Here is a 25,418-nt window from a genome sequence, read left to right as displayed (position 1 = left end):
TACCCATCAAGAAAATGTAGAGAAAAAAAATTAAATAAATGCATCCAACAGGCCCCCCCAATCAATAGCATCATGTATTGATTTTTTCAACCCACGCCAATCTCGTGATTCTTTCTTTCTTTCTTTCTCTACCTCTATCAACAAAAGCTCCTTCTCCTCTTCTTTTTATCTCTTTCTTTAATTTAAGGCATCCTAAACATTACTGTAGAGCTGAAGTCATGGCTGCCTGCGGAAGCCTTCAACATATTTTCGAAAAACCGTTATCACAAACTCCTGCTACACTTCTTGAATCTCTCTCTTCATGGAACCAAATCAAACCTGTAAAACCAATCGAGCAATCATCTTTCACTGAAATATTCGGTGAGCTTCATTTCGAAGAAAATTCTCAATCAACATCATCACCGCCCTCTTTTCCTGTATCATCCTTTTCTTCTGCTTCTTCATCTTTTATAGATATAATCCCACGAGCGGCACCTTCAAATATCAACAAGAATGATAACATAGATAATCAAAATGATAACAAGAAAATTCCATCACTAGACTTCTTTTCCGCAACACCAAAGAATCATCAATACACAGGCTTTCACAAAAATGGTGACAGCTTTTCACCAAGGAACTATGAGAACTTACAACTGTGCACCGAAGGACTTGGTTTTGAAAGTTTGGATGACGTTGAGGACTTGAAGAATGATATAAATGAAGATTGGCAACATCAAGAAGATAAAGTAAGCTTCACAAGGCATTCAGCTTTGGAGAATCAAAGTGGAGAAATCAGGAGGTCTAGGTCAAGTGGACGAGCATTCCCTCCGCCAATTTCGTGCATAGGCAAGAGTGGAAAACCATGGGTTTCCTTCAAGTCTTACCGGCATGATGGGAGGTTTGTGCTCAAACAAATACTAACCCCCAGCCAGGAATTTTTACATGCACATAGAGAAAATGGGCGACTAAAGCTGCACCTTGTGCAGCCAAGGGATGAAATTCTTGAGGAAGAAGATGAGGATGAGGAGGTTGTAGAAGAAGAAAATGAAGAGAACTATTCAGAAGATGACGAGGGAGATGAAGATGAAGAAACAGGTAACAAAAATGACAAAGTTGATGATGGCTGAAAAGACCGACTCTATTATATACAAGTAGGAGTATTCTTTTGTTGCTGCTTAAAAGATCTTCAGCTTCTCTTTCTTTCACCAGTATCAATTATGTAGAGGAAAAGGAATACAATCTTGACAGTTTACTATAATTTTCCTTTCCTTTTTATTTCTTCATCTCTCTTTCACAACACCCCCCGCCCTCTTCTTCTTTCTTCTTCTCTTTCCGCCCCATTCTTATATATTTTGCATTCGGAGCACAAAGCATGGAAAGGAAGCACATAATACTTAAGATTAATGACAATTAGTACTAAACAACTTTCACTTTAATCTCTCTGAGAGATTCACCAAGCTCATATTATTATATAATGATCCACTTACATGCAGAATTGCAGACGCTACAGAGTAATCATTGTTCCCCAATGTGATATTAAAATTTCATCCCTGCAAGACAAAGCGACATGGATCTAAAACCTACCACTGGAAAAGCCGAGGAAAAATGTACATGATGAACTTTTCCTAATATTCAACTAAATAAAAAATAGGCAACGTCTACATCAAATACTTTTAAAGGGGAACCTTGTGACTGTGCAACCCAGAGTCTAAAATTCCAACTAGTTGGGACAGACTAATCACAGCTGTACCATATTCTTGGGTAAGTGGTATTTTGCATACGAACATTAATCCGGTGTTCACAATGGCCACCGAATCCAACAACAGAAGCAATTGACAGAAAGACAAAACTTACAGGACCAATAGTGTCGAGGCAAAGAATCTAGTATGCAAACAGGACAGAAATGCTAAGTGCAGGAACCACAAAAGCTGGAAGGAAAAACAATGACATTGACTAAATAAAGCAACAGTTGAGAGCTCCAAGTTGCATATGACATCATAATGCACAGGAACGATCAATATCAACTAGCACTAAAGACATTGTGGAAGAATAATAAGCATTCAAAATTGAAATTCGTGTGCACTTTTTTCAAAGCTACAAAAAAGAAACAAATCATGCCCCAAGACTACCCATTATATATGGTATGATTACAGACCAAAAAGACACCTTTAAGCTTTAACTTCAGAGCATGTGATACTACCGTCGACAGTGTGTGTATGTGTTATGTCTGTTATTTTTATTTATTTATTTAGAAATATAATCATTCCAGTCCTCACTACACTAATCCTTGAGTCGTTGAGATGGGAACAACATTGAAGAAGCAAGCTTTGAGAATAAGAAATTTGGTTTAAGCCAAAGTTAAGGAATAATGATGTATCTTGCAATATGGTTTCTATGGACTAGAAATTGATTTTGGAAAAAGTCCCCAGTATAAAATTTTCTTCAAATTAGTTTTAGGCCCAGAAAATCTATATTCTAAAAATCTATTATTCATTGAACCACAAAATTTTTTCCTAACTTTTATGCAAAACTATTATTGACAATAATAATGGCAACCTAGCCCTTAATGGAACTCCTAGAAACCTTATACGAATACACTTTTGAACTAACAAATAAATCAGGTGTAGAAGCCCTACAAAAGTTTGACAATTATTGCCATAGCCAAAAGAGAAGGTAAAGCACATTAGAAAGGGGCATCTTATCTCCCAAATTGCATGTTACAGGCCCCATAAGGAATTAATTCTGGTCCAAATAGATTCTTTGTATTAATCTTCTTCAACATGGAAGTCATTGAAAGGTAATAGGCTGGACACATGGCATGACACAGATCCCAAATCTAAAAATAGCTAAAGCCTTGTTTCTATCCTACCCCATACACATATGGACTGCAATGAAACACTCATGTCATGAGTTAAGCAAATCCATATCCAAAGGCTTTTGATAGTCCATAACATCTCTGCCAATAGCTGAAGCTTGATTGCCAATTAGGTGGGATTTACCTCCCAGAAGGGATACATCCTAAAGCTTATCAATTTCACTGTCTACAATTATTTATGCAATCTTTTCAGTCTTGAAAGCTGGTCACAACTTATGAGCTATTAGTGCACAGCTATTGATGCTGTATAAGTAGAAAATTCCAAGAGAAGGGCAAACTGAACAGAATCATTACTAACACAAGAAAACATGAACTGTGAGATTATGCAATATGCATATGCTCCAACCCAAAGTACTTAACAAGAACAACAACAATTGAGCCTTAATTCCAAACTAATTGGAGCCAGCTATGTGAATCCTTCATTTCCATTCCGCTCTATTCATAACAAAGTTCACAAAATGATTTATATTAGGGTTTAACCATTTTTATGCTGGCTGTCAACCCAACTTGGGCCTGGAACCGGCTATGCTTTGCTAAGCACATGCAGGCGAAGTTAATCCACGACACTCCAAAATAGACAATAAAATAAGAACAAATAAATCCACGAAGGTAAAGCAACTCAATGTAAATGTCCTATAGCTTCGACAGACACTCACAAACAGAATATTGGGACGCCAATTAATGAAATCAACTAGGATCGGCTGGACAAAAGTAGGGACGACAAACTTTTGGGACCACATGTTTATCATCCACAGTACCATCCAAACTATGGCATTGGCATGTAATTAACATAGACAATCTTGCAAGAAAGGATCCTATATTGGATAGAGTAGGACCATAGTACTGCATTACATGATAGTTATCAAGTTATAGTGCTACTTCATTTTATTTAAAATTTAAGGCAAAAAGGAAAATGCCAGTAATACAAGGAACATGAAAAGAAAAAAAAAAAAGAAAGAAAGAAAGAAAGAATAAGTGCAAAGAGATAAAGGAACAGTGCTTTGTAGACCATAAAACAGGCCTGCGGTTCAAATTCAAAGTGTCCAAATAATTGACTCTTTGATCTTACTCCAAATATATGAACTTTTCTTTCCTCATGTTGTAGATAATTTAAGGTAGGGTAGGTATTTTAGAGAGTTCACTGGTTACCTCTACCACAAATTAAGGTTGGAATAAGCATCAGAAAACTACAGTTGGAATAAGCATCAGAAAACTACAGTGACTGATTACTGCCATCTAATGTCAAAAGAACCTTGTACAACTCTGGACGTCGATCGCGGAATATCCCCCAACTATGTCTCTTGTATTTGATTTTATCCAGATCAAACTTAGCAACAAGCACAGCTTCCTCTTTGTCATCAGCAGCAGCAACAATTTCCCCATTTGGTCCTGCACATCCAATTAAGTTCAATATACTCGGCAATTGCATGTCCATTGTCCACTTACTCAGCAACACAGCATAAACTAAAATGATAATATAAATTTATAATAATAAGAAACAAAGGATACCTGCTATGAACGAATTCCCATAAAATGCAATATTGCTATCTCCATGCTCTGTCTGGATTACTTCCTTCCCAATGCGATTTGAAGCTACTAGAGGTACCTGAATTTGTAAAAGACTACAATAATCCCCCCCCTCCATGGTGGTAACAAAACAAAAGATCAAATTGAAAATATCACATTGAAAGATGATAACAATTGATGGTAAGCCTCAATTAACACCAGAAACACACTTCATTAACTACCCTATTTTAAATGCCAATGTTTCATGATTAACATTCAACATTCATTCACAGTTCACAAATGTAAAATTTTTCTTCTAAATAATATCAACCTGTGATTTTTTTTTTTTTTTTTTTTTTTTTTTTGGTTGCTACATACTGTCCTCCTTTTCACAAAAGGGCTGGAAATCAAGGAAAAGTTAATATAGGAATTTTTTAAATTGCAGTGAGTGGTAATAAACTTGTGATTTGAATTTCTACCATCAAAGTACCCAAAATGGAAAAAGGAAACTAGAAAACAATCTTTAATTTAAGGACACAAGAAAACAATCTATAATTTAAGGACACAGCAAACCAGTCCTCACTACTGTTTTAACAACTAGAAAGGATGGAGAAAATGTAATCATGCTAATGATTGCAAGAAGGTGCATGGTGTTGAATAAGTTGCGGTTAACAACAAACAAGAACTAAAAAAAGTTACAAATCACCAGAAACAGAACAGTTGCTTACCAGATTAGCCCCAGCATGCCCTTGCATCACGCGCTTCCAGTGATCACGAGAATCAAGCCCTTCATCTTGAGGTTCAGAACCAATAGCTGTAGGGTACAATAATATCTCTGCACCCTGTAGAACCATAGCTCGCGCCGCCTCTGGAAACCATTGATCCCAGCATATTGCTGATATAAACTCAGAAACAATTAAAGAAGAAAAATGAGGACTGGCTCATTCACGGCTAAATTGCTTTAAGTAAATGTTAAAAATAGACATAGTGATTTAAATAGGTAACCTAATCTAGACAACAAGTATGGGCTTAGTCCAGAATACAAGCATGGCCAAGACCAAAATGATCAGAGACTAAAATTTCTAAAAGCAGAAAAAAGAGGGAAGGTGATAGAGGTGGAAGGCTTCTTACCAACCCCAATTTTTGCAAATTTAGTTTGGAAAACCTGTTTTAAAATGACATAAGTAAGAAACTATTCAATAAAATCAATGTCAATTCATATAGGTTTCAGAAAGTACAGAATTTAGATAGACACACCTACAAACTGACCTTGAAACCAGTGTCGCCAGGATTGAAGTAGAACTTTTCCTGGTAACCTGAATTCAAAAGAAAAATAGTTGTAAAGAAACTGCAGAGGTTCAAGTTCTGAAATATTCAGCTTACCACACACCTGGTCCATCAGGAATATGAGATTTCCTATAGAGCCCAAGGTCAGTTCCATCAGCATCGATTATCGCTATGGAATTGTAATGGGCATTGTTTGCCTCTTCAAAGAAGCTGACTGGTATAACCACACCCAGTTCTTTTGCCAGTTTCTGCATCCTGCAAATTAGACATACAAAACGAGTAAGTTCAAAAGTAAGAACAGTATAAGCAAAGGCTTAATCTTTCCTGCCTCTAATACACAATCAGCACTAGCATTAATTAATTAAGTTTGCAGGAAACTCCAGGAGCAAAGGTGGTTATAAGGCTGGGTGGATTAGGGTCTGGATCATATTGAATTTTGGTCATTTGAAACTGAACCCTAACAATTTAGTTTCAGGATAGTCTTGGGTCATTGGGAATTTATTTCAGGTCATTTGTGTTACTAAGGTTATCTTTTGCAATTATTTTGGGGCTTTTCTTTGCCAATTGTTCATTTCTGTTGTGTGAATATCTTAGATTATTCTTTTGCAATGTTTTCAACATAAAATTGAGGACTTCAGATTATCTGGAATGCTCTGGTCATAAATCACCTAAATCAAAATTTTCAGATCATATTATGTTCAAGTAATTGTCATTTTCAATATAAAGTAAGTTTAGATTGGGCCAACTTTTTTATTAAATGCAGATCAGTATCAGGTCAAAAATTGAATGCTCTACTAGAAATTGATCATGTTTTAATGCTTTTACCTCAAAATTGTAGGGTGGCCCTTGTAAGGCTTTGCTCGCTGAAAGAAATCTTCTCTTTGTGCTTGACAGAAGTAATATCCCTCAAATAGTTCCTAAGCATGAAGGGCATAAGGTTAAAAAGCTAAACTTGCCAGAGAAAGTACTATTGCCCTCACACTGTTAAGTCTCTATTACTATTGGCAGGACAATATGATCACATAATTTTATGTTGAAGGGAGCAAAACGATGTCCTACCTCTCCATCTACATCTCCCTCATCTCTTCAGGACAAATAAAGCCATTTCATATTTTCATTGTCAATTTCCAATATTAGATCAAGTTACAAAAGTGGAGGAATATTATTATTGAAGGTCAGCAGCATTCAAATAAGTGTAGGTTTACATTTACCCTATATATATATATATAATGCCAGATTTTAAAAACTATACTAGGTAGAAGTGGATGTCTTTTGCTTCCAATTAAAAGAAACTGTTTTCAAACGTCAAGATGGAAAAGCAGGGGTTTTAAAGCAGATCTATCATGTCATAGTAGCCTGACTTGTGTCTCAATCCCAGTGTGGCTGAAGGTTCTCTAAGTTTAGCTATCATCATCTCTATGGTAAACTATTTTTCCCGACCAAGCCCCTCGTTGGCAGGAGTGCTTTGCTCTATAGCTTAGAGTTGTGAGCACACACTTGATAGCTTAAAATAGATCCCAGACAATCAAACCTGAACTTCTTCCCCACTAAAATACAGCTGAAATATTCTAGTTTTTCAAGTTGGTCCTCTTCACATGATAAATAATTGTTTTCCTTCTCAACCTATTAACAAACTGGCATAATAGGTTCTTTCTTCGTTTTCCTTCTCATCCAATTAACATACTGGCAAAAGAGATAGCTTCTTTCTTCTTCCTCCTATTGCAAGTATCACACCCATACTTTAGTAAATCATTGTCCATAAGCTCATCTTGTTCATTCTCCAAGCACCATATATAGCATAAAGGTATTAGCTTGATTCCTCAGCCCAATCGAAGACGATGCTGCCAACCCAAACAACACCTCTTTCTCTCTCCCCAAAAACCCTTCTTGACAAATTATTGAAAATAGAGTAGCTTGAAAGAATTATTCAGTATGGTCCATTAAATAAATTGTCCCATACACCATATTATTAAGAATGACCCCCAGTATTTTAAATTCAACAAGCATATACCTGAATAAGAATGATGTTTGCACCATTCCCATGAGCAGCTCTAACTAGCCTGTCAAAGGAGAGGGCTACTTATTAATAAAAAATTCAATACCACAGATAAAATGGAAACTCATGAGACCTATAGAATTAAATTGCATTGAATCTGAAAGGTTTGAAACAGAGAAGTAAGGAGAACAGCACCACAAATAATGGAAAAAGAATAATTATAATACTTCACGTTGGCAAACAATACAGTAAAAAACATTAAACGAACACCATGTAAGAGTTAACAGCAATAGGAAGAGCATAGGAAAAGTATATTTTCTAAGCATCTATCTATACAGTAAATGTACAAAATATGTCAAGTAAAGTCGAAAGCATTCAACTTCTAAATACTTGAGTGATGATTTGATAATCATTGGTGACTAATCCCTCAGCCTTGACTGTTAACCCAGAATTTAATCACAAAAAAAAAAAAATGGCAAGAATTTTTTCCAACCCCTATTAAGATGTGTCGCAGATTGAATCACCCATGTGAATTCTAGCATATGATGCAAGAGAAAGTATCAAGATATGAACATCAATTTTGCAAGCAGCAAGTTTACATTTAAACAACAGGTATATAAGATGTCAACAAGTTTTTACACTGAAAATTGAAAGGAAGCCGAAGCAAATTACAAAGGCCGCTAGTTCACATTCCATAGTCAAGGCACACAGATGCAAGCAAAAGCAAGAGAATAAACAATGTTAAGGAGGTGGGGAAAATAACACCTGGTAGCAGCATTTTAATTTGAAAAGCTAATATTATGTGAAGGAATGAATTATTACATTGAGCCATTACAGCAAAACTAAAATACATTGAGAAAATCAAGCTTTGCAGTCAACGGACTAAGCAGTGAAAGATAGAACCTTAATGGCCTTGCCACTTAGACTTGCCCATAGAAGTAGAGCTTTTAAAGAGAATAGAGGCTTAAACAGTGTCATGGCTCAGCTAAATTCAATGTTTCTCCCACCAAATGGAGAACACCATAACAAATTGATAGTGCTTGGTGTGATTCAAACAAATTTTGAATTTTTCCTTCTCAATTTGGATGAATAAGCAATCTTGTCTTAGTGTAATTGAATTTTCATAAATTTATGTTAGTTCTATGGAATTTAAAATCAGCCATTAAATTACAGCACCAAAAACATATGAAACGAAAAGGGAAATAAGGACTTGACCTTTCGGCGGTGTCAACATTGGTGGTGATGTCATCAGTGCAAGCGAATTGCAAAGCGGAGACCACTACTTCTCTTCCTTTTTCTTTCTCCATCTGATGATTGATTGCTTAAAGGCGCAAAATTTCTTCTTATATCAGTGGATCAGAGCCAGACGCTAGGGCGGTGATAGTAGCGGTGGCTGCTGGTTGATTAAGAAGGATGAGCGGTTACAGAAAGTTCAGGACTTTCTTTCAACGGCTCTCCTTTTTAGGGATTGACACTACCAGTCGTCTATTGCCGTTGCCTCATTTTCCTGTCGTTCAGGTCAAATGAGAAAACAGCTTGGATACAAGTCTTATCGTAATAACTTGGTTACGGTTCGGTAAGTAATTGTTAAAGCATAAACAATTTCAAACATATCCATTTAATTGAAATGGAATAAGGTTTGATTTGCCTCTGCACTTGGGCATAACATACAAATTATCTAAAAATTAATTTTTTATATAATTTATTCCTTAAATTTACATCAAAAACTACAAAATGCATAATTTGTATCTCAAAAAATAAATTATTTAATATAAATCAGATATGATTAAAAAGTAATTAAATAATTGACCTAAATAAAATATAATTAAAAATTATCAAATGAAAAAATAATAAATATTTTTCTAATCAAATATTTCAATATAATCACATCTTTTTTTAATTCTATAATTTTTTTAAAATCAAATATTTGTAAAATTATTTTTAAACCCAATACTATAAAAAATTTCTTGAAAAACTGAGTATTTTGTTCTTTTGGTACAAGTTTAAAGGGTAAATTGTACAAAAAGTTAATTTTTGGACAAATTGTATATTGTGCCGAAGTTCAAGAAGTAAATTGAGCTTTATTCCAATTGAAATTTATATTGAATTTTTTTTTTTATTCAATTGTATTGAAGTTATATAGCTTCTTTAAATTATATAAATATAAATTCGTTGTTAAGTGATTAAATATGTAATAATTAAAATAAAGAAATAAAATTAGGGTAATACTTGTTTATTATATCTTTTATTCTAATATCCTACCCTTTTTACTTTTGTTAGTATTGCGTAAAAGATTGTATTATTAATAGTAATAATAATATTGACCATAAAAATAATTTTTATCTTTACTAATATCTTTCAAGTTTCACTTAATTTTATTTTAAACTTTTTTAGGAAATTTTTAAATTTATTTTTTAGTTGCTTATTGTTATTGTTTATCAGATTGAATTGAAGATTATGAATTTAGATTTTAACTTTATATATATATTTATAGCCAAATACATAGATTTGCATATGAACTTTCAAAAAATAATTTTACGGGACTCCCAATTTTACAGGAGATAATTATGCGTCTTAAGTCCATTTTTTTGCATCAATCTTGCACCTATATATCTACGCTGGCAGAAAAGGGCGTGAATATGATCGCCCATAGAAGTATTAAATGAATTTATGAAGGCCAATGTGGACAAATCTTGTCTAGTTTGGCTCTTAGTGGCTACCTTTTCCACAACACTTCGCAGATAAACAGCATCAACAAGTCAACGTGGACAAATCTTGAAATCCTTCCTCTACAGAATTTCTTATAGAGTAAAATATATTCCTCTTTGTAACATCCCTTCCCAGTTCACCCGTGAACTCGAATGAACTGAACCGAGACGCTACAAGCTAGTTGAACCTATGTCCTTTCAAGCTGATATCCTTATGTATGCTGAATATTATATCATGTTGTTGCTTGCTACATTAATAATATATATATATATATATATATATATATATATATATATATATATATATATATGTACTTATATTTGCAAGACTTTATACTAATTTTCAAAATGAAATGGGCCCAACTATGTGCCCTGTACATGCCATGATAAGTATAGACAGAACCAAAATATCAAAATGAGTAGCTACCCTGAAGACTGGGTCTTCCAAAGATGAACTGCAGCAGTTGTAAGATGACTCTCTACGGTCCAGTTCCAAAACCTATGAGTTAAACAAGTAACTTGCTGAGCAAATAAAACTCAGTGGATATCTCAACGTATAAAGAAACATGTAAGCACACACATATGTATAAATAAACATGTAAGCACACATATTATGATACTTCCATTATCGCACTTGCTGTTCATTATGTTGTATGACTTATGCAATTTTTAGTCAATATAACTGCATGGCTCCATAAGGTTATAGTGAAACCAAAGTGATAAGAAGAACTATATGAAACTGGATGAATACTGTATGAATAGGCTGCTATGGCCCATATATAATCATATCCACTCAATGGCCTGTAGCCGGAGTACCAAACTGTATGGGGCGCAGATCTGCTATCCTATGTCGCGACATAGCTTTAGCTACGTGGTTTCTACCTAACCTCAATGGAGCATATTATCGGTATGTCAATAGTAGAAAACAAAAGCATATTAACTGCTTCATAAATTCATAAACCATACTGTTTACCTGTATGCTGATAGCCTGGCAAAGCGGGCAACTTGTGTTATGTTAGTTTCACATCATTTACATGATTGCATTTTGTTTTGATACATTTGCTCGTGTTGTCTTTTTGTTTTAAAATGATTGTCAGAATACAATTTGAGCAAAGGAATACAATTGCATAGAAAAAGAGGTCCAAAAGGCATCAAAACACAAGTCGCGAGCGCGACATTAAAATTCACGAGCACAAAAAGCACACAAGAGAGTCAGAGAGTTTACAGGCACAAATCGCGAGCGTGACATGCAATTCGCGAGCGCGAGAAGCATACAAGAGAGTCAGAGAGTTTACAGGCACAAATCGCGAGCGCGACAAGAAATTCGCGAGTGCGAGTCGTATTTCCAGCTTGCATAGTTTGTACTATTTTGGTCATATCTCTCAATTTATAACTCCGATTTAGGTGATTCAAAAACCTACGGATAGCTAAAACATAGAGGAAAAAATAACTCTTATATACCACTTCCTAATTCCATCATTAAACAGGGTCAAAATCATGGTGAAGTTACTGGTCAGTTCTCCAACAAACCTGTTTCAGCATGAACTCAATATCTAATTCATTTAGTCATTTCATCCCATGTTTTCTCACCATTTCCAGTCTTCTTACTCAACATTCAACAACATCTCTTCTCATTATCAACACACTACACAAGTTCTCATGCAAGAAAATTTGTTAAATTAAAAGAGATATCAAACCTTCACTTAAAAAGCTTGAAATCTTCTTCTTAGCTTCCTTTTTCTTCTACCTTTGAGCTCACCTCTCCTATACATAAGAACTCTTATGAATTATCTAAAATATCACTAAATGACTAAATTATGAAATTCAAGAAATTTTACTTGCTTGGATAGAATAGAGGTTGAATTTAATGCTTGAATACCATTAAAATTGATGAAGATAAAGATGAAGAAGGTGGAGAAAGGAAGGTGAGTAAAGGAGATGAAGATAAGGATGAAGAAGGGAAAATGAAATAGAAGTCTCGGGAAAGCTCCAATATAGCAATGATTTTTATGTGAAAAATTACCAAATAGTACCTATATGTGCAATAGATTACAATTTAATACCTAAACTTTATATTTTAGTGCAAGTAAGTCCTAATCCTTATACTTTGATCTTTTTGCCTCATTCAAGTAAGTCCACTTCTTTTCACTATTATTGTAAATCCCATTCTACCACACTCTGGACTCTAATGGCTCGAACCGGGTTTTGGTTCAGCCCGACTCAACTCGACTCTATGCAACGACTCGATTCAGTAGGATGTCACACTCTTAGCACAAACATTCTTACCAGTTAAGAGTTTCTCTCAATCCTTCCTCGTCTGCTACTACTTTTTAAGTTTCCTCATTTGTTGTTTTTAATTTAACGACCTCCTCTATCAGCCATGTATAATTCTCAGACGAAGACTTCCATTGACTACTACAGCGATGGCTTTAATGATGCTCATTACGACGATGTTATTAGCTCCAATGATTTCTTCTTAAATTCAACAAATTTCGAAAATTATGGCGTTAATAATTCCAAAAATAGTGTCATAGCTTTCAATAATTAAGTCGCATTTTGCTTTCCTGTATTGAGCGAGCACTGGCGGCTTAATACAGAATGCTTTATAGACTGCAAATTTCATTATTAGCATCTATTCTAGAGCAACCATCATGAGTTTTCCATCGTTGAATTTTAGGACTAATTTGTGTTGGGCATCAGCTCTGATATCACTTGTTGGGCCTCAGGTACCACTTGCCTCAGCTCGATACTACTTGTTTGGCCCTTTCAATCAATTAAGAGAAAATTAACACAGCGGAAAAATAGACTTGTGACACACAGAAATTTATGTGGTTCACCCTCAACTGTTTACGGCTACGTCCACGGGACAAACTCCGAATAATTCTTCTACTATTAAAAATAGTAGGTACACAAAGAGAGTAATGCAAAAATAGTGGCACTCAAAGTGTTTTCCAAAAACACCCCAAAATAATTTCCTCACTATTTTTCTCTCCCCTAGTTTTAGGAAACCCTTCCTAAAACTAGATAACTCTCTCTATATTTCTTTTTCTTCTTATTTTCTACTGTGTGCTTTGTGAGCTGCAATTCATTCTATATTTATAGAGAATGAAAGACGCGTAATCAACACATCCACCGCCTTCAATCCATCTTTGTTGAATTTTTTTTTTTCAAAAGAAAATGTGCGTACACGTTTTCCTTTTTTCTTCTTCTTTTTCAAAGTGTGGGTCCCACTAGAGTGGACACCGCCACAACAAATCTCCCCCTGCACACTCAAGTGGGGACGTTAGCCATCATCATTCCTGCAGCTAACCGACAGTATTCAAACTTCTCCTTTGAAAGAATCTTCGTCAATATGACTGATCCATTTTCTTCTTTATGGATCTTCTCAAGCTGTAACAGCTTCATCTCCAACACATTCCTAATATCAATGTGTTTTGATCTTGAATGGAAGGAGGAATTATTTCTAAGGTGAATTGCGCTTTGACTGTCACAAAATATCTGATATCATTCTTGATGAATTCCGAGTTCATTCAAGAATTTCTTCATCCACAGCAACTCCTTGCACGCTTCAGTAATCTTGACTTCCACGACACGGCTCCCCCTGCAAATGTGATTAGATATTCTGATGTAGATTTTCTTGATTCAACATCCCCAGCCATATCTGAAATCCATTTCACTACAGTCCAATGTTCCTTTCCAGGATTTGAAAGACCGACTCACTACTCCAACTGAATGAGCAATATCTGACCGTGTACAAACCATGGCATTCATCAAGTTTCCAACTACTGAAGCATATGGAATCTTTTCATTTCTTCCTGCTCTCCATCCGTAGAAGGGTACTGTTTAGAACTCAATTTAAAGTGATTAGTAAGAGGACAACTAACTGTTTTAGCGTTTTCCATTCTAAACCTTTGAAGTACATTCTCAATGCACTTCTCCTGTGACAACCATAATTTCTTGGCTCTTCGATCTTCATGCCAAGAATTTGCTTTGCTAGTCCCAAGTCTTTCAAAGCAAAAGACTTACATAGCTGTTTCTTTAAGCTAGAATTCTGACCAACAATCAATATATCAACCACATAGAGCAAAAACAATGTAGTCATCATCAAAGAATAGAAACACAGTGATCTAAAGTAGTCTTTTTGTAGCCATGCTCCCCCATAACAGACTCAAACTTCTTGTACCACTGTCTAAGTGTCTGCTTCAAGCCATACAGGCTATTCTTCAGTTTGCTAACACAATCCTCTTTTTCTACGAAACCCTCTGACTGCTCCATGTATATTTTTCTTCCAAATCTCCATGTTGGAAGGTAGTCTTTCCATCCATTTGCTCGATTTTCAGTTCAAAACTGGCAGCCATTTCGAGCACTGTTCGAATGGATGTCGTTTTCACAACTGGTGAAAAGATCAAAATCAATACCCTTTCTTTGATTGAATCCTTTCACAACCAGTCTAGCTTTGAATCATGGTTAGGAGCTGTGTTCTTCCTGCTTGATCCTGAAAACCCACCTGTTCTTCAAAGCTTTCTTGCCTTTAGGAAACTTCACCAGCTCAAATGTTTCATCCTCATGTAAGGACTTCATTTCATCTTGCATGGCTTCAATCCAGTTCCTCTTATGTTCATTTTCCATAGCTTCTTCAAAGCTTTCAGGTTCTCCCCCGTCAGTCATCAGTACATACTTATTGACTGGATATCTAGTAGATGGTTGTCAGACTCTACTAGATCTTCTTAATGTTTGAGAACCTTCCGTTGCTGGTGGTTGAACATGAACACCATAATCTTCATCTAATTCATTCTGATTAGGAACTTCTGGATTTTCTAACTCTGGCACTTGTTCTTATGGAACATTTTCTTCATCTCCAATTTGTCTGCGTTCTATTGGAGGGACTCTCTGTATGTCTGTTGAGTCTTCATCAGATCTATTGGCACTCTGCTTCAATATCTTCAATAGTCTGATCTTCAACAAATACAACATCATGATTTCTTATAATCATCTTCTGGATTGGGTCATAAAACCTATAGCCACATTGGTCTTGGCCATAGCTAATGAATACACACTGTCTAGTCTTGACATCAAGCTTAGACCATTCATCCTTCGGGATATGCACGAAGGCTTTACAACCAAGAACTTGCAAATGATCATAGGAAACATCCTTTCCTAACCATACTCTCTCTGGAGTATCATACTGTAGAAGGAAACAGAGTGAACGGCGAACTGCTGTGAGTAACGCTTCACCCCAAATCTTTTAGACAACTTTGCATGTGAGAGTAAACATCTGACTCTCTCCATCAAAATTATGTTCATCCTCTTAGCCAAACTATTCAGTTGCGGCGTCTTGGGAGGTGTCGTTTGATGTCGAATGCCATGCTCTTTACAGAAAGCATCAAATGGCCCAGTGTATTCTCCACCATTATCTGTCCTGATACACTTCAGCTTCTTGCCTGTCTGTCTCTCAACCAGGTTTAGAAGAATTCAATGTGTATGCCTAGGTCTTCCTAGAATGGTCATCGATAAATATCACAAAATATCGATTTCCACCATATGACATTGTCAATGGTCCACACAAATTTGAATGAATCAGATTTAATACATTCTTCATTCTAAAAGGAGGGATAATCTTGAAAGCTACTCTATTTAGCTTTCTCGCCATACAATCAAGATATTTGTCTAGGTGAACTTCATCCGATCCAGGTAGTACGTTCTTTCTTGCCAGAGTTTTCTTACTCATGTGGCGTAGTCGTTTATGCCACAATTCAACTGTACTGTCATTCTCCGCTACACTCAAAGTGTCTTTGGAGAGTTTTGCATGCATCACGTACAGCTTTCGGTCTTTAGCTATCACAAATGAACCTTTTGTGAGCTTCCATTGACCATTTCTGAAGGTGCTACAGAAACCTTCATCATCAAATCTACAACCGAGATTTGGACGCATGCTCGAAAGCCCTTTCCTCATCAGTTTTGTCTTCTGGTTTAGTTGAACTAAACACAGTCAAATGCATTTTGATTACCATAAGAAGATCTCTCATTTTTCCATATATGGTAATTCCCGCCATTTAGACTGATCATTTTGCTTGTCCATTTTGACTTGCGCAGAAAATCATTCCCAACATAAACCGTATACGTGAACAGTAGTATACGTGAACAGTGACCTTGAATAGTAACAGTGTACTCGAATAGTAACTGTATGCGTGAATAGTAACTATACATGTGAATAGTGCTATGCGTGAATAATGCTGGGCTTACTTGCAACAGACTCGTAACGCCAATAGTACTGTTCACCATCAACTTTGAGTTCCTATTTTACTATTCATCACTAAGTCAATTCTGCAACGTCTTTCCGAGCGGACAACACCAATGGACTCGTCGTAATTTTCTCTTCATCGTGGTATATTTATTTTCAAAATATATCCATGGATCTGGTACCGCTATCTGACTCGCTGGACCTACCGAAACCTTCGGCTTTGATACCAGTTGTTAGGCATCAGCTCTGATACCAATTGTTGGGCCTCAGATACCACTTGCCTCAGCTCTGATACCACTTGTTTGGCCCTTTCAATCAATTAAGAGAAAATTAACACAGCGGAAAAATAGACTTGTGACACACAGAAATTTACGCGGTTCACCCTCAACTACGTCCACGGGACAAACTCCGAATAAGTCTTCCACTATTAAAAATAGTAGGTATACAAAGAGAGTAATACAAAAATAGTGGCACTCAAAGTGTTTCCCAAAAACACCCCAAAATAATTTCCTCACTATTTTTCTCTCCTCTAGCTTTAGGAAACCCTTCCTAAAATCAGATAACTCGCTCTGCATTTTTCTTTTCTTCTTATTTTCTACTGTGTGCTTTGTGAGCTGCAATTCATTCTCTGTAAGCGTAATCAACGCATCCACCGCCTTCAAGCCATCTTTATTGAAATTTTTTTCTAAAAAGAAAACGTGCGTACACGTTTTCCTTTTTTTTTCTTCTTCTTTTTCAAAGTGTGGGTCCCACTTGAGTGGGCATCGCCACAACAATTTGATCTCTCAGCTAATTGTGTGTAAAGTTTAACTCAGGCTTCGTCTTTTGAGATGCCTATGTTCTCGGCCTCTTATATTGTTCTTGGAAAGGGAAAGCTGCTGAAGCATCGCCAAAGGTTTGCAAAAAAAAAAAAGAAAAAAAAAAGAAAAAGTAATTCCATCATCCTCTATGCAAAAAATAGACTTGAGTTGTATAATTGGTCTCGCAAAGTTAAGGGTGTCGTAGAGCTATTTTTTGAAAGTTCAGGTGCAAATCTATGTTAACTTTTAATATCTTGTAATTTTCGAAAATCCTTTTGAGAGAAGAAAAATATTTTTGTGATTATAAAAGAATATTCTCTCTATCCTACAAAAAATCCTAAGATACTAACCACTAAAAAGAAATCTTCAATAATCTTCATGGTCTTCAAAATCTTAGATTTGTAGAGACTTGCCTTCTTTAGCAATTTCCATATTTAAAAAATTCTGCATAAATTAATATTAGTACATACAAAAATATTAAACTTATTTGTTTTGCATAATCATCAAAATCTCAAGATAAAATTGACTATTGAGCCAAAAAATATTTTCAAAACCAAAGTTGAAAACTTGACCTAAGTGTCCACTACTACTGTCTATTGGTCCACAACTTCACTACTAAATAACCTCAACCTGTCTTGCTATTGTTATAGTTTTCCTTTGTGAGTATTTTGATTAGAAAATATTGTCTGAAATTAGAAATGATTCAGAACACAAAACAATCAAATAAACAACAACGAAAATTATTAGGTAAATGGAAGCATAGTTTTTTCAGTTCCATTGTCAAGCAACATGATAGAAATGGATAGATTAGAATAATTATAACAAAAAAAGAAAAAGCTACATTTAGAATCAAACCACATCTTTAGGGCAAAACTACAGTACAGAAAAGTAGGTTTTTGTACCAGTACGGAAAAGTAGGTTTTTGTACCAGTACGGAAACAAATTTCTACCATCAGATCTTGTTTCGTTAATAATAATCGTTGGATTAACAAAGGACTATGAAACCAGTTAACGGCAACACATGGTAATTAAAAAATATTTGTTATTTACTTTTTCATTTATGGTGGGATTGAAAATGATAATCGAAAGGTGAAAATGTAAAAAGAATATGGTGACCTTATTAAGGACGTTTTCACCATCCCATTTTTGAGAAAGGGTTTTGGAATAATGGATGTGGCTGTAATAGAACAACCCCTTCTAGCGAAAGGGAGATCGATTATTGAGCTCGTAAATAGGAGATTAGGAATATGCGAGTAGAGGAGATCGAAAGAGCGAAAAAAGGAGGAAGAAGACTGAAGAGGTTTAATGTTATGGACATAACCAGAGTTATGCTTATGAGACCAGATGGGCACCTAGGAGCTTTTTGGGTTAATAAATGGATGAAAGGGTATAATGTTAGTGTGCATTGGTACTTGTAGGCTAAGTTGATAGTATAATTTCTTGGTTAATAGTAAGAGGGAGATTAATTAGGTAGAAAGAGTATATAGGTTTTTTTATATACATGTCCAATTTTTTTCTTTGGACATAATTCTTAGCTGAAAAGTACAAGAATTACAATGGATACAAAAATGAATATCATTTTAAGATTTTAATAGTATTAAAAATATACTTAAAAATACTTATCAATTCAATACAAAATCAAAATATATGAGATTCTTTTGAATCAAAATAAATAATAGAATCATATTCAAGAATTGCATTCCACAACATAATGAATAATTCTTAACTTAAGAAGGTGAAACCATAATTAACAATCAATACAGAAAACTCAAGGAAACCTCTAGGTATATGATGTTAATTATTGTCTATTTAAAGTTTTTCAAATGTTCTTACATATGTTCATTTAATTTTTTTCAAATTTTGGTAGTTATAGTCAAACTTAGGTTTAAAATTTTAGTAAATCTTTCACTGTAGTTAATTTTAAAATTTTTTTTAATTTGCAAAATGATATGCAACTGATTTATTTAGATTTGAGATATAGAGAGAGTAACTAATTAATTAAATTGAATTATAGAACCTACAAACTTGGTTAAAGAACAATACAGGTACATTGTATGATTTAAAAAATGTCAGAGAGTAGTAACAGTAAGCAGTCAATAAGTTCCAAAAGGCCAAAAAAGCCAAATCTTCATATTGCTTATAATAATTACATGTAATTGAATGTTCCAATTTATATAATGTTATTTTTTGTAGTTGAATGTATTGATTATTTTTGTTTCATGATTAGGCAACTTCAATCACAATTATAGGAACAACAATAGAAGAATCTTGATTCCAAAAATGAGGAATTTCTTTCTTTAATTTAATGTTGTTATATTCGTATCTTTTTTCATGAATTAAATCTGTCATTTTATTTTTGTAGGATTTTAAACAAATGATTGCTAAATGGAATTCATATTTATATAAGTAGAAAGTGAAATATACAAAACTTAATGGGGTTGTTATGAGTGCAAATGTATGTAACTTGTAAACTCTTTTTTTTTTTTTTGGCTCCATTTTCAATTGGATATTGATAAAAAGAGTGGACATTTTTCATTTAGCTTAAAAGAGAAACCTGTACCTGCAATAGTAGTGAAAGTTTATTGAATTCGATGAAGATTGCATACATAACAAATGAGTTACGAATATTGTTACTATTTGCTAGATATCTTTTTCTTTATTGGCTTTAGTTAAAAAAAAAAATTAAAGTTTTAGCAATACCACATAGGATCCAAGTTCTTGACATGCTACCATGGTCTATCAATTTTGTGCTTATATTTTCTGCTTCTTGAAATTTAAGTCATTTGCTTCTCAACAACATCAGAAAAAAAAAAAAAAAAAAAAAAAAAAAAAAAAAAAAGCCTACTCTAACCTCTATTATGTGACAATGAGATAAACAAATTCAATCAAGACTACTTTTGGAAATTGTTTTTAATAGAATTGAGATGTTCTTGGATAAATCCTTTGCTAAAGTTAGGCTACTCAAAACTATTAGATCTTGAAGATATTCCTCCTCTAATTCCCAAAGAATATTTCTAAGCTTCTCTATGCTTACGATACTCAAATTTGATGGACAACAATCGTAAATTCTCCAAGCTTGTGGCTGAATATTAGTCAAGTTGCACATGAAACTGTTACTAGTGATTTGATAATAATTAGGATTTAGACCTGACTTAGCATACATCAAACTGGCTAAATGAGTTCCAGAACAAGAGCAGGTGCACCTCCTCCACCCATTGCAAATACCACCAACACTATATTTTTCATTTCTCTGCCGCATCATATAATTTTATAAAATTTATATGTGTATTAAATTATTAATTTCCTAATGTATGTTGCAGACTACATCTAGTGAAGTTTAGAAATGTGCATGTAAATGTAGAGCTTCTGATGTAGACTTTATCGTACAAGTTACTTGTAATGTTACATCTTATGTACTTAATTTATTTTTTTATAATGAAAGTGGTCCCAAAATAAACTTCAACTCCATCCCTAAATCTAATCATTCGGTCCTTAATTTATAAAGGAAAAATAATTATATGGTCCCTGACATTTGACCAAATTAACTAACTCGTCCTTGCAATTTGGCAATATTAATTAATGATCCTTAAGGTTTATCTCTGTCAAACTACTTGATCCTTCCGTCCAATTTATCAAAATTTACAGTTAAAATTATGGACAAAGACAAAAATACCTTGACATTTAGTAATAAAAATACTAAAATAACCTTTTTTATATCTTTCTCCATTCTTACCAGGACTACCCGGAAGAGCAAATAACCTTCTCTATATCTTTTTCCCAAACAATCAAATAATCCTCTTTCTCTCCATCTCTATCTCTTTCTCATTAATTGTTATTGATTAAGTAACGTTTTAAAAAGTTCCAAGAAACTAAATCTCTATGGGATATTTTATACGTTTTAAAGAGTTCCAAGAAACTAAATCTCTATGGGACATTTTATCAAACATATTGTGTGCCAATAATAATTCATCCAAAGATTCATATATTCAAATCAAAACATTTACTACAAACAGATACCACAATGATGATCGGGACATAGTTTATCAGAAACACAATGAAATATTACCATAGAACATGTTTTGGATCTCCAAAATTAAGGATCCTAATAACAATGCAAAATTATAGCATTAAGAGAACTTATAAGGAAGAATAATCAATCAAGAGAGAGAAAACAAGAAGTATTAAGAAACACAAAGTTAAAGAAGAATAAAAAAATTTTGATTTTATGAACAAAGGCACATGAGATGTTGAGGATGGTGGTGAGTTTTTGCAAATCCAGCACACCAATTGGCTTCTTCTACAAAAATCATAATCTTCTTTCTTCCATCTTTATCATCATAATTATCAGATTTCACTCAACTCTTTTGACCCACCTCATCATCACCATCAAAACCTTATTTCGCCAATCATCCGACTGTTCAACTTAAGCATAAACTCAAATTGACTTTGAATGAAAACACCACAAAGAGAGGAGAATCGACAGATGCGAGAAAGAGGTCAGTTTTAACTGAATGACTAACGGCTATGGTGGGAACGACTATGGTGGGCTTCCTCACTAAGAAGGCATTGATGTTGTTATTTGCGTAAGAAGAGGAAGAAAGATAGTTTAGGTTAAGGTTAATTATTGTCATTTTAGATTAATTATCTCTCCTCTCTCTTACTTTTTCAATGGTTTTAACGATATAATTTGGAGAAAGTGGACGGAAGGACAAAGTGGTTTGACGGAATTAAATTTCGGGGACCATTAATTAATATTGCCAAACTGCAAGGATGACTTAGTTTGGTCAAACCTTGGGGACAAATTAATTATTTTCTATTATAAAATAATGGAAAAATAGAGAGAGAAATAAAGGGAGAATAAAGAGAATAGGGAGAGAATACGAGAGTGTATTTATTATTGATGAGAAGCCACATATATATAATTACATAGGTGGAATCCTAATAGAGTCCTACACAAATCGGAAAGATAGAGTTCGCAATAATTAAGAACACAGACTTCTAGCCCATATAGGACATCCACTCAATTCATACCACTCCCCCTTGGATGTCCATTCTTCAAATAATATGCCTCTTTAAAACCTTACTAAGAAAAAACCTTGTGGGAAAAAAAATCTTAATGGAGGAAAAATAGTACATTATTCTTTTCTTAAATACGCCTTGAGATATTACCTCATTAAAAACCTTTACCAGGAAAATCCAATGGAAAAAACCTTGGTTAAAAGGAAAAAGAGTACAGTGCATACTTACTCCCTCTCATGAAGATAAATTTTGAGATCTTTGAGTTTATGCATTTCAATTTTGTGCACAAATCCTTCAAAACTTACAGTAAAAAGCTTGTAGTAGAAAACTTATAGTAGAAAGTGCTAACAAAACAACAATATTATCGCTTGTGTGGTTAAACTTCAATGTTACCATTCTTTTGTAGATCATGAGCAAAAATAGAATTTTTGTAATATATCCTCTTCTTGTTTTCTTTAATATATCATTTCTTCAAGGAAGATGAGTGTACGAAATATTTTCTCCAAATAATATAGGAATTTCTCTCTGGATAAGTAGACTGCATGTACTTTGAACAAACACACTCTTGTCTTTTTTTATGAGTTGCTAAAATTTCTGCATGGCTAAAAGAAGTAGCAGTAGTAATATTTCATTTCTTGAATGTCATGAAATAATTGTATCTTCACATGTGAATGAATGACGTGTTTATGACCTAACATAATGTGGATTAGACAAGTAACCTGCATTTTCATAGCCGATCAAAACTGATTTTGACATATTAGTTATAATACAACTCATATATATTGTGCCATGGAGATGTCAAAATATATGTTTAACTTCATTTAATTTCTTCATATCCAAGAGGAATTATATCTTGCTAATAAAATTTATAAAAATCAATTAAGTATGAGTAGCAAGATACATTAGCGCCCTTATTGCACTAAGATAGGATACTTTAGGACCAAGAGTTCTTCATAATTTTCTCAAAGTGAAAAATGGTCATCTTCTCATCAAGTGACCTCACTATTATCCACATAAAATCATTTGAATAATTTAGTCATATATGTGGATTCATAAGCAAAATTTCATTTATGAAATGCTCGATCTTTAGGCCGAGTAAAATTTTATATTTCCAATGTCTTTCATCTCAAACTCTTCTCTTGTGGAATTTATAATATTTGAAAGTTTTTCAAGAGTTCCAATAATGTTCATAAACCAAATAATGAATTCATAGTCAAATAATTTTATAAAAATTCATGAACATATAATAATATTATTAAAATATTCTTTCAACAGATATTCAGTAATCAAGAGATCATCTCACTCATAATAGTATAAAAAGTAAATATCAAAAGTATGCTTCCAAAAATAAAATATTATAAAAGGAATATAATCATAAAATAATATAATATTTTATTTTTTTTTAGCCATAAACATCATTAAGGCAATTATACCATATGTATTGAGATTTTTTTAATCCATATAGAAATCTTGAATATATTTCTCGGGGTCTCAATTTGCTTCCTTCAAGCATTTTTTCAGTATTTCATGGATATCATTATCCAATAATCTATATAGAGTTCTATATGATTTAATTGAATAAATTTCTAGAGAATTTAACTTTATGCTTCAAGCAATTAAAATCCTTCAGGAATTTTCATATAGATATCTACATCAAGTTAGCATATAAATAGGCAACCATTAATTCATTAGATGCATTTAGGATGTTTATAAATTATCGGACTAATCAAATATCAAATTATAATTGCATCCATTACATGAGGGTATTTATCCTTATAATCAATGATAGTTCTTTGCGAAAAAACTTGTGCAACAAGTTTGCTTTACATCTCATGATCCTATTTCAATTTCGCACAAATATATATTTGGATTCTACTGCCTTGACATCTCTTGATGCTCATACTAAAATTTCAAAATTTACTTTCCAAGTAAATTAAATGCCACATGCGTCGTTCTATTTTGGTCAATCAATTTTATGTCTATATTCTCCAATAGACTATATGCTCAAGATCCTTATCATTTTTCAAAAAATTTAATGATATATCATAAAAATATTATCGACATTTCTTTTATATTAGTTCCATCTTGTCCTGACATGATATAATTTATAGAGATCTCGTAATTTTCATTCATTTCAGGTACCTATATTTCTTCAGAAAACTTATTAGTCATGTCTAGGATCTCTTCTAGAATTTATTTTTCTAAAACTTGATCATCTTGAATATTTGCTCCTTTTCTTTTATTTTTTCATCTTTAGAACCAATCTACCATGCTTCAGGCATGCCATAGATGCATTAGAATAGGCAATTTGTCTTTCAGAGACTTTAATTCTATTAGGAACATTTTGCAGCGAATATGTTGAATTTAGATATTTCCTTTTTAAATCAGTAAATATAAATGGCAACTATTTGCAATATTTTGCAAATGAATTATCTTTTAAACTTTTAAATTCACACTGCCTTGTATGAGGATCAAGATATAATAATGATAATTCTTTTCCCATCAATTATTCTTCTAGCTGCTTATTTTCTCTCCTTAATGTCGGTATCCATAACAATTTGCAAATTTGGCTATAAATAATTTTCATTATTTTGAAAGTTCTAGATAGATAGATGTAAATTCATACCTGACTTATTTTTCAACCTCTTTTGAGGACCCATCTTAGTGCGTTGTGGTGGAGCAATTAAACATACGCCGCATATTCAAAAATTCTTGGATGGATAATATTTGAATCCTGATCCAAAATCAATTATAAAGGAGAGAACTTATAATAACTTATTGGCTTGATGCGAGTAAGTGCTACTACGTATAATAGCTTGCTGCTCTACAAAAATAGAGAGATTTGTTCTCATAATAATTGCCTTGCAATTAATTGCAACCATTTAACAAATGATTCTACTAAATCATTTTTTAGCATAAATAAAAATAACAACGGGTTGCCCTATATTTTAATTAACACATTATTATCATCAAATATTTGATGTGTAAATTCACCATCATTCTCAAG

The 25,418-nt window shown here is 33.7% G+C and overlaps 2 protein-coding genes across 2 annotated transcripts; one reads left to right on the top strand and one right to left on the bottom strand.

Moving 5' to 3' along the window:
• Nucleotides 1-22: 22 nt before the first annotated feature.
• On the top strand, nt 23-1,237 carry LOC105637296 (FANTASTIC four-like protein (DUF3049)). Its single transcript, XM_012220728.4, has one exon. It carries the CDS (start codon nt 219-221, stop codon nt 1,104-1,106), a length of 888 nt encoding a protein of 295 aa, XP_012076118.1. The 5' UTR covers nt 23-218; the 3' UTR covers nt 1,107-1,237.
• Nucleotides 1,238-3,840: 2,603 nt separating this feature from the next.
• NLP1 (nitrilase-like protein 1) lies at nt 3,841-9,171 on the bottom strand. Its single transcript, XM_012220729.4, has 9 exons — nt 8,859-9,171; nt 7,659-7,707; nt 6,473-6,564; nt 5,751-5,902; nt 5,630-5,676; nt 5,492-5,525; nt 5,089-5,255; nt 4,364-4,460; nt 3,841-4,243 (listed from the first exon to the last, which is right to left on the bottom strand). The coding sequence occupies exons 1-9, from the start codon at nt 8,948-8,950 to the stop codon at nt 4,068-4,070; spliced, it is 906 nt and encodes a 301-aa protein (XP_012076119.1). The 5' UTR covers nt 8,951-9,171; the 3' UTR covers nt 3,841-4,067.
• Between the last annotated feature and the right edge of the window lie 16,247 nt (nt 9,172-25,418).

Source organism: Jatropha curcas, chromosome 1 (genome assembly GCF_041381405.1).
Source record: "Jatropha curcas cultivar XTBG-Jc1 chromosome 1, XTBG_Jcur_1.0, whole genome shotgun sequence".
Classification (NCBI taxonomy): domain Eukaryota; kingdom Viridiplantae; phylum Streptophyta; class Magnoliopsida; order Malpighiales; family Euphorbiaceae; genus Jatropha; species Jatropha curcas.
Note: the sequence above shows the minus strand (reverse complement) of the source record. Positions and strands in the feature narration are given on the sequence as shown.

Excerpts from the sequence above, each read along its gene's own strand:
- LOC105637296 (XM_012220728.4), top strand. The coding sequence starts at position 219 with ATGGCTGCCTGCGGAAGCCTTCAACATATTTTCGAAAAACCGTTATCA.
- NLP1 (XM_012220729.4), bottom strand. The coding sequence starts at position 8,950 with ATGGAGAAAGAAAAAGGAAGAGAAGTAGTGGTCTCCGCTTTGCAATTC. Across the intron at positions 5,256-5,491 it reads ATTTGCAAAAATTGGGGTTG|CAATATGCTGGGATCAATGG; the intron begins GTAAGAAGCCTT and ends AGTTTATATCAG. Across the intron at positions 4,244-4,363 it reads TGGGAATTCGTTCATAGCAG|GACCAAATGGGGAAATTGTT; the intron begins GTATCCTTTGTT and ends TTGGATGTGCAG.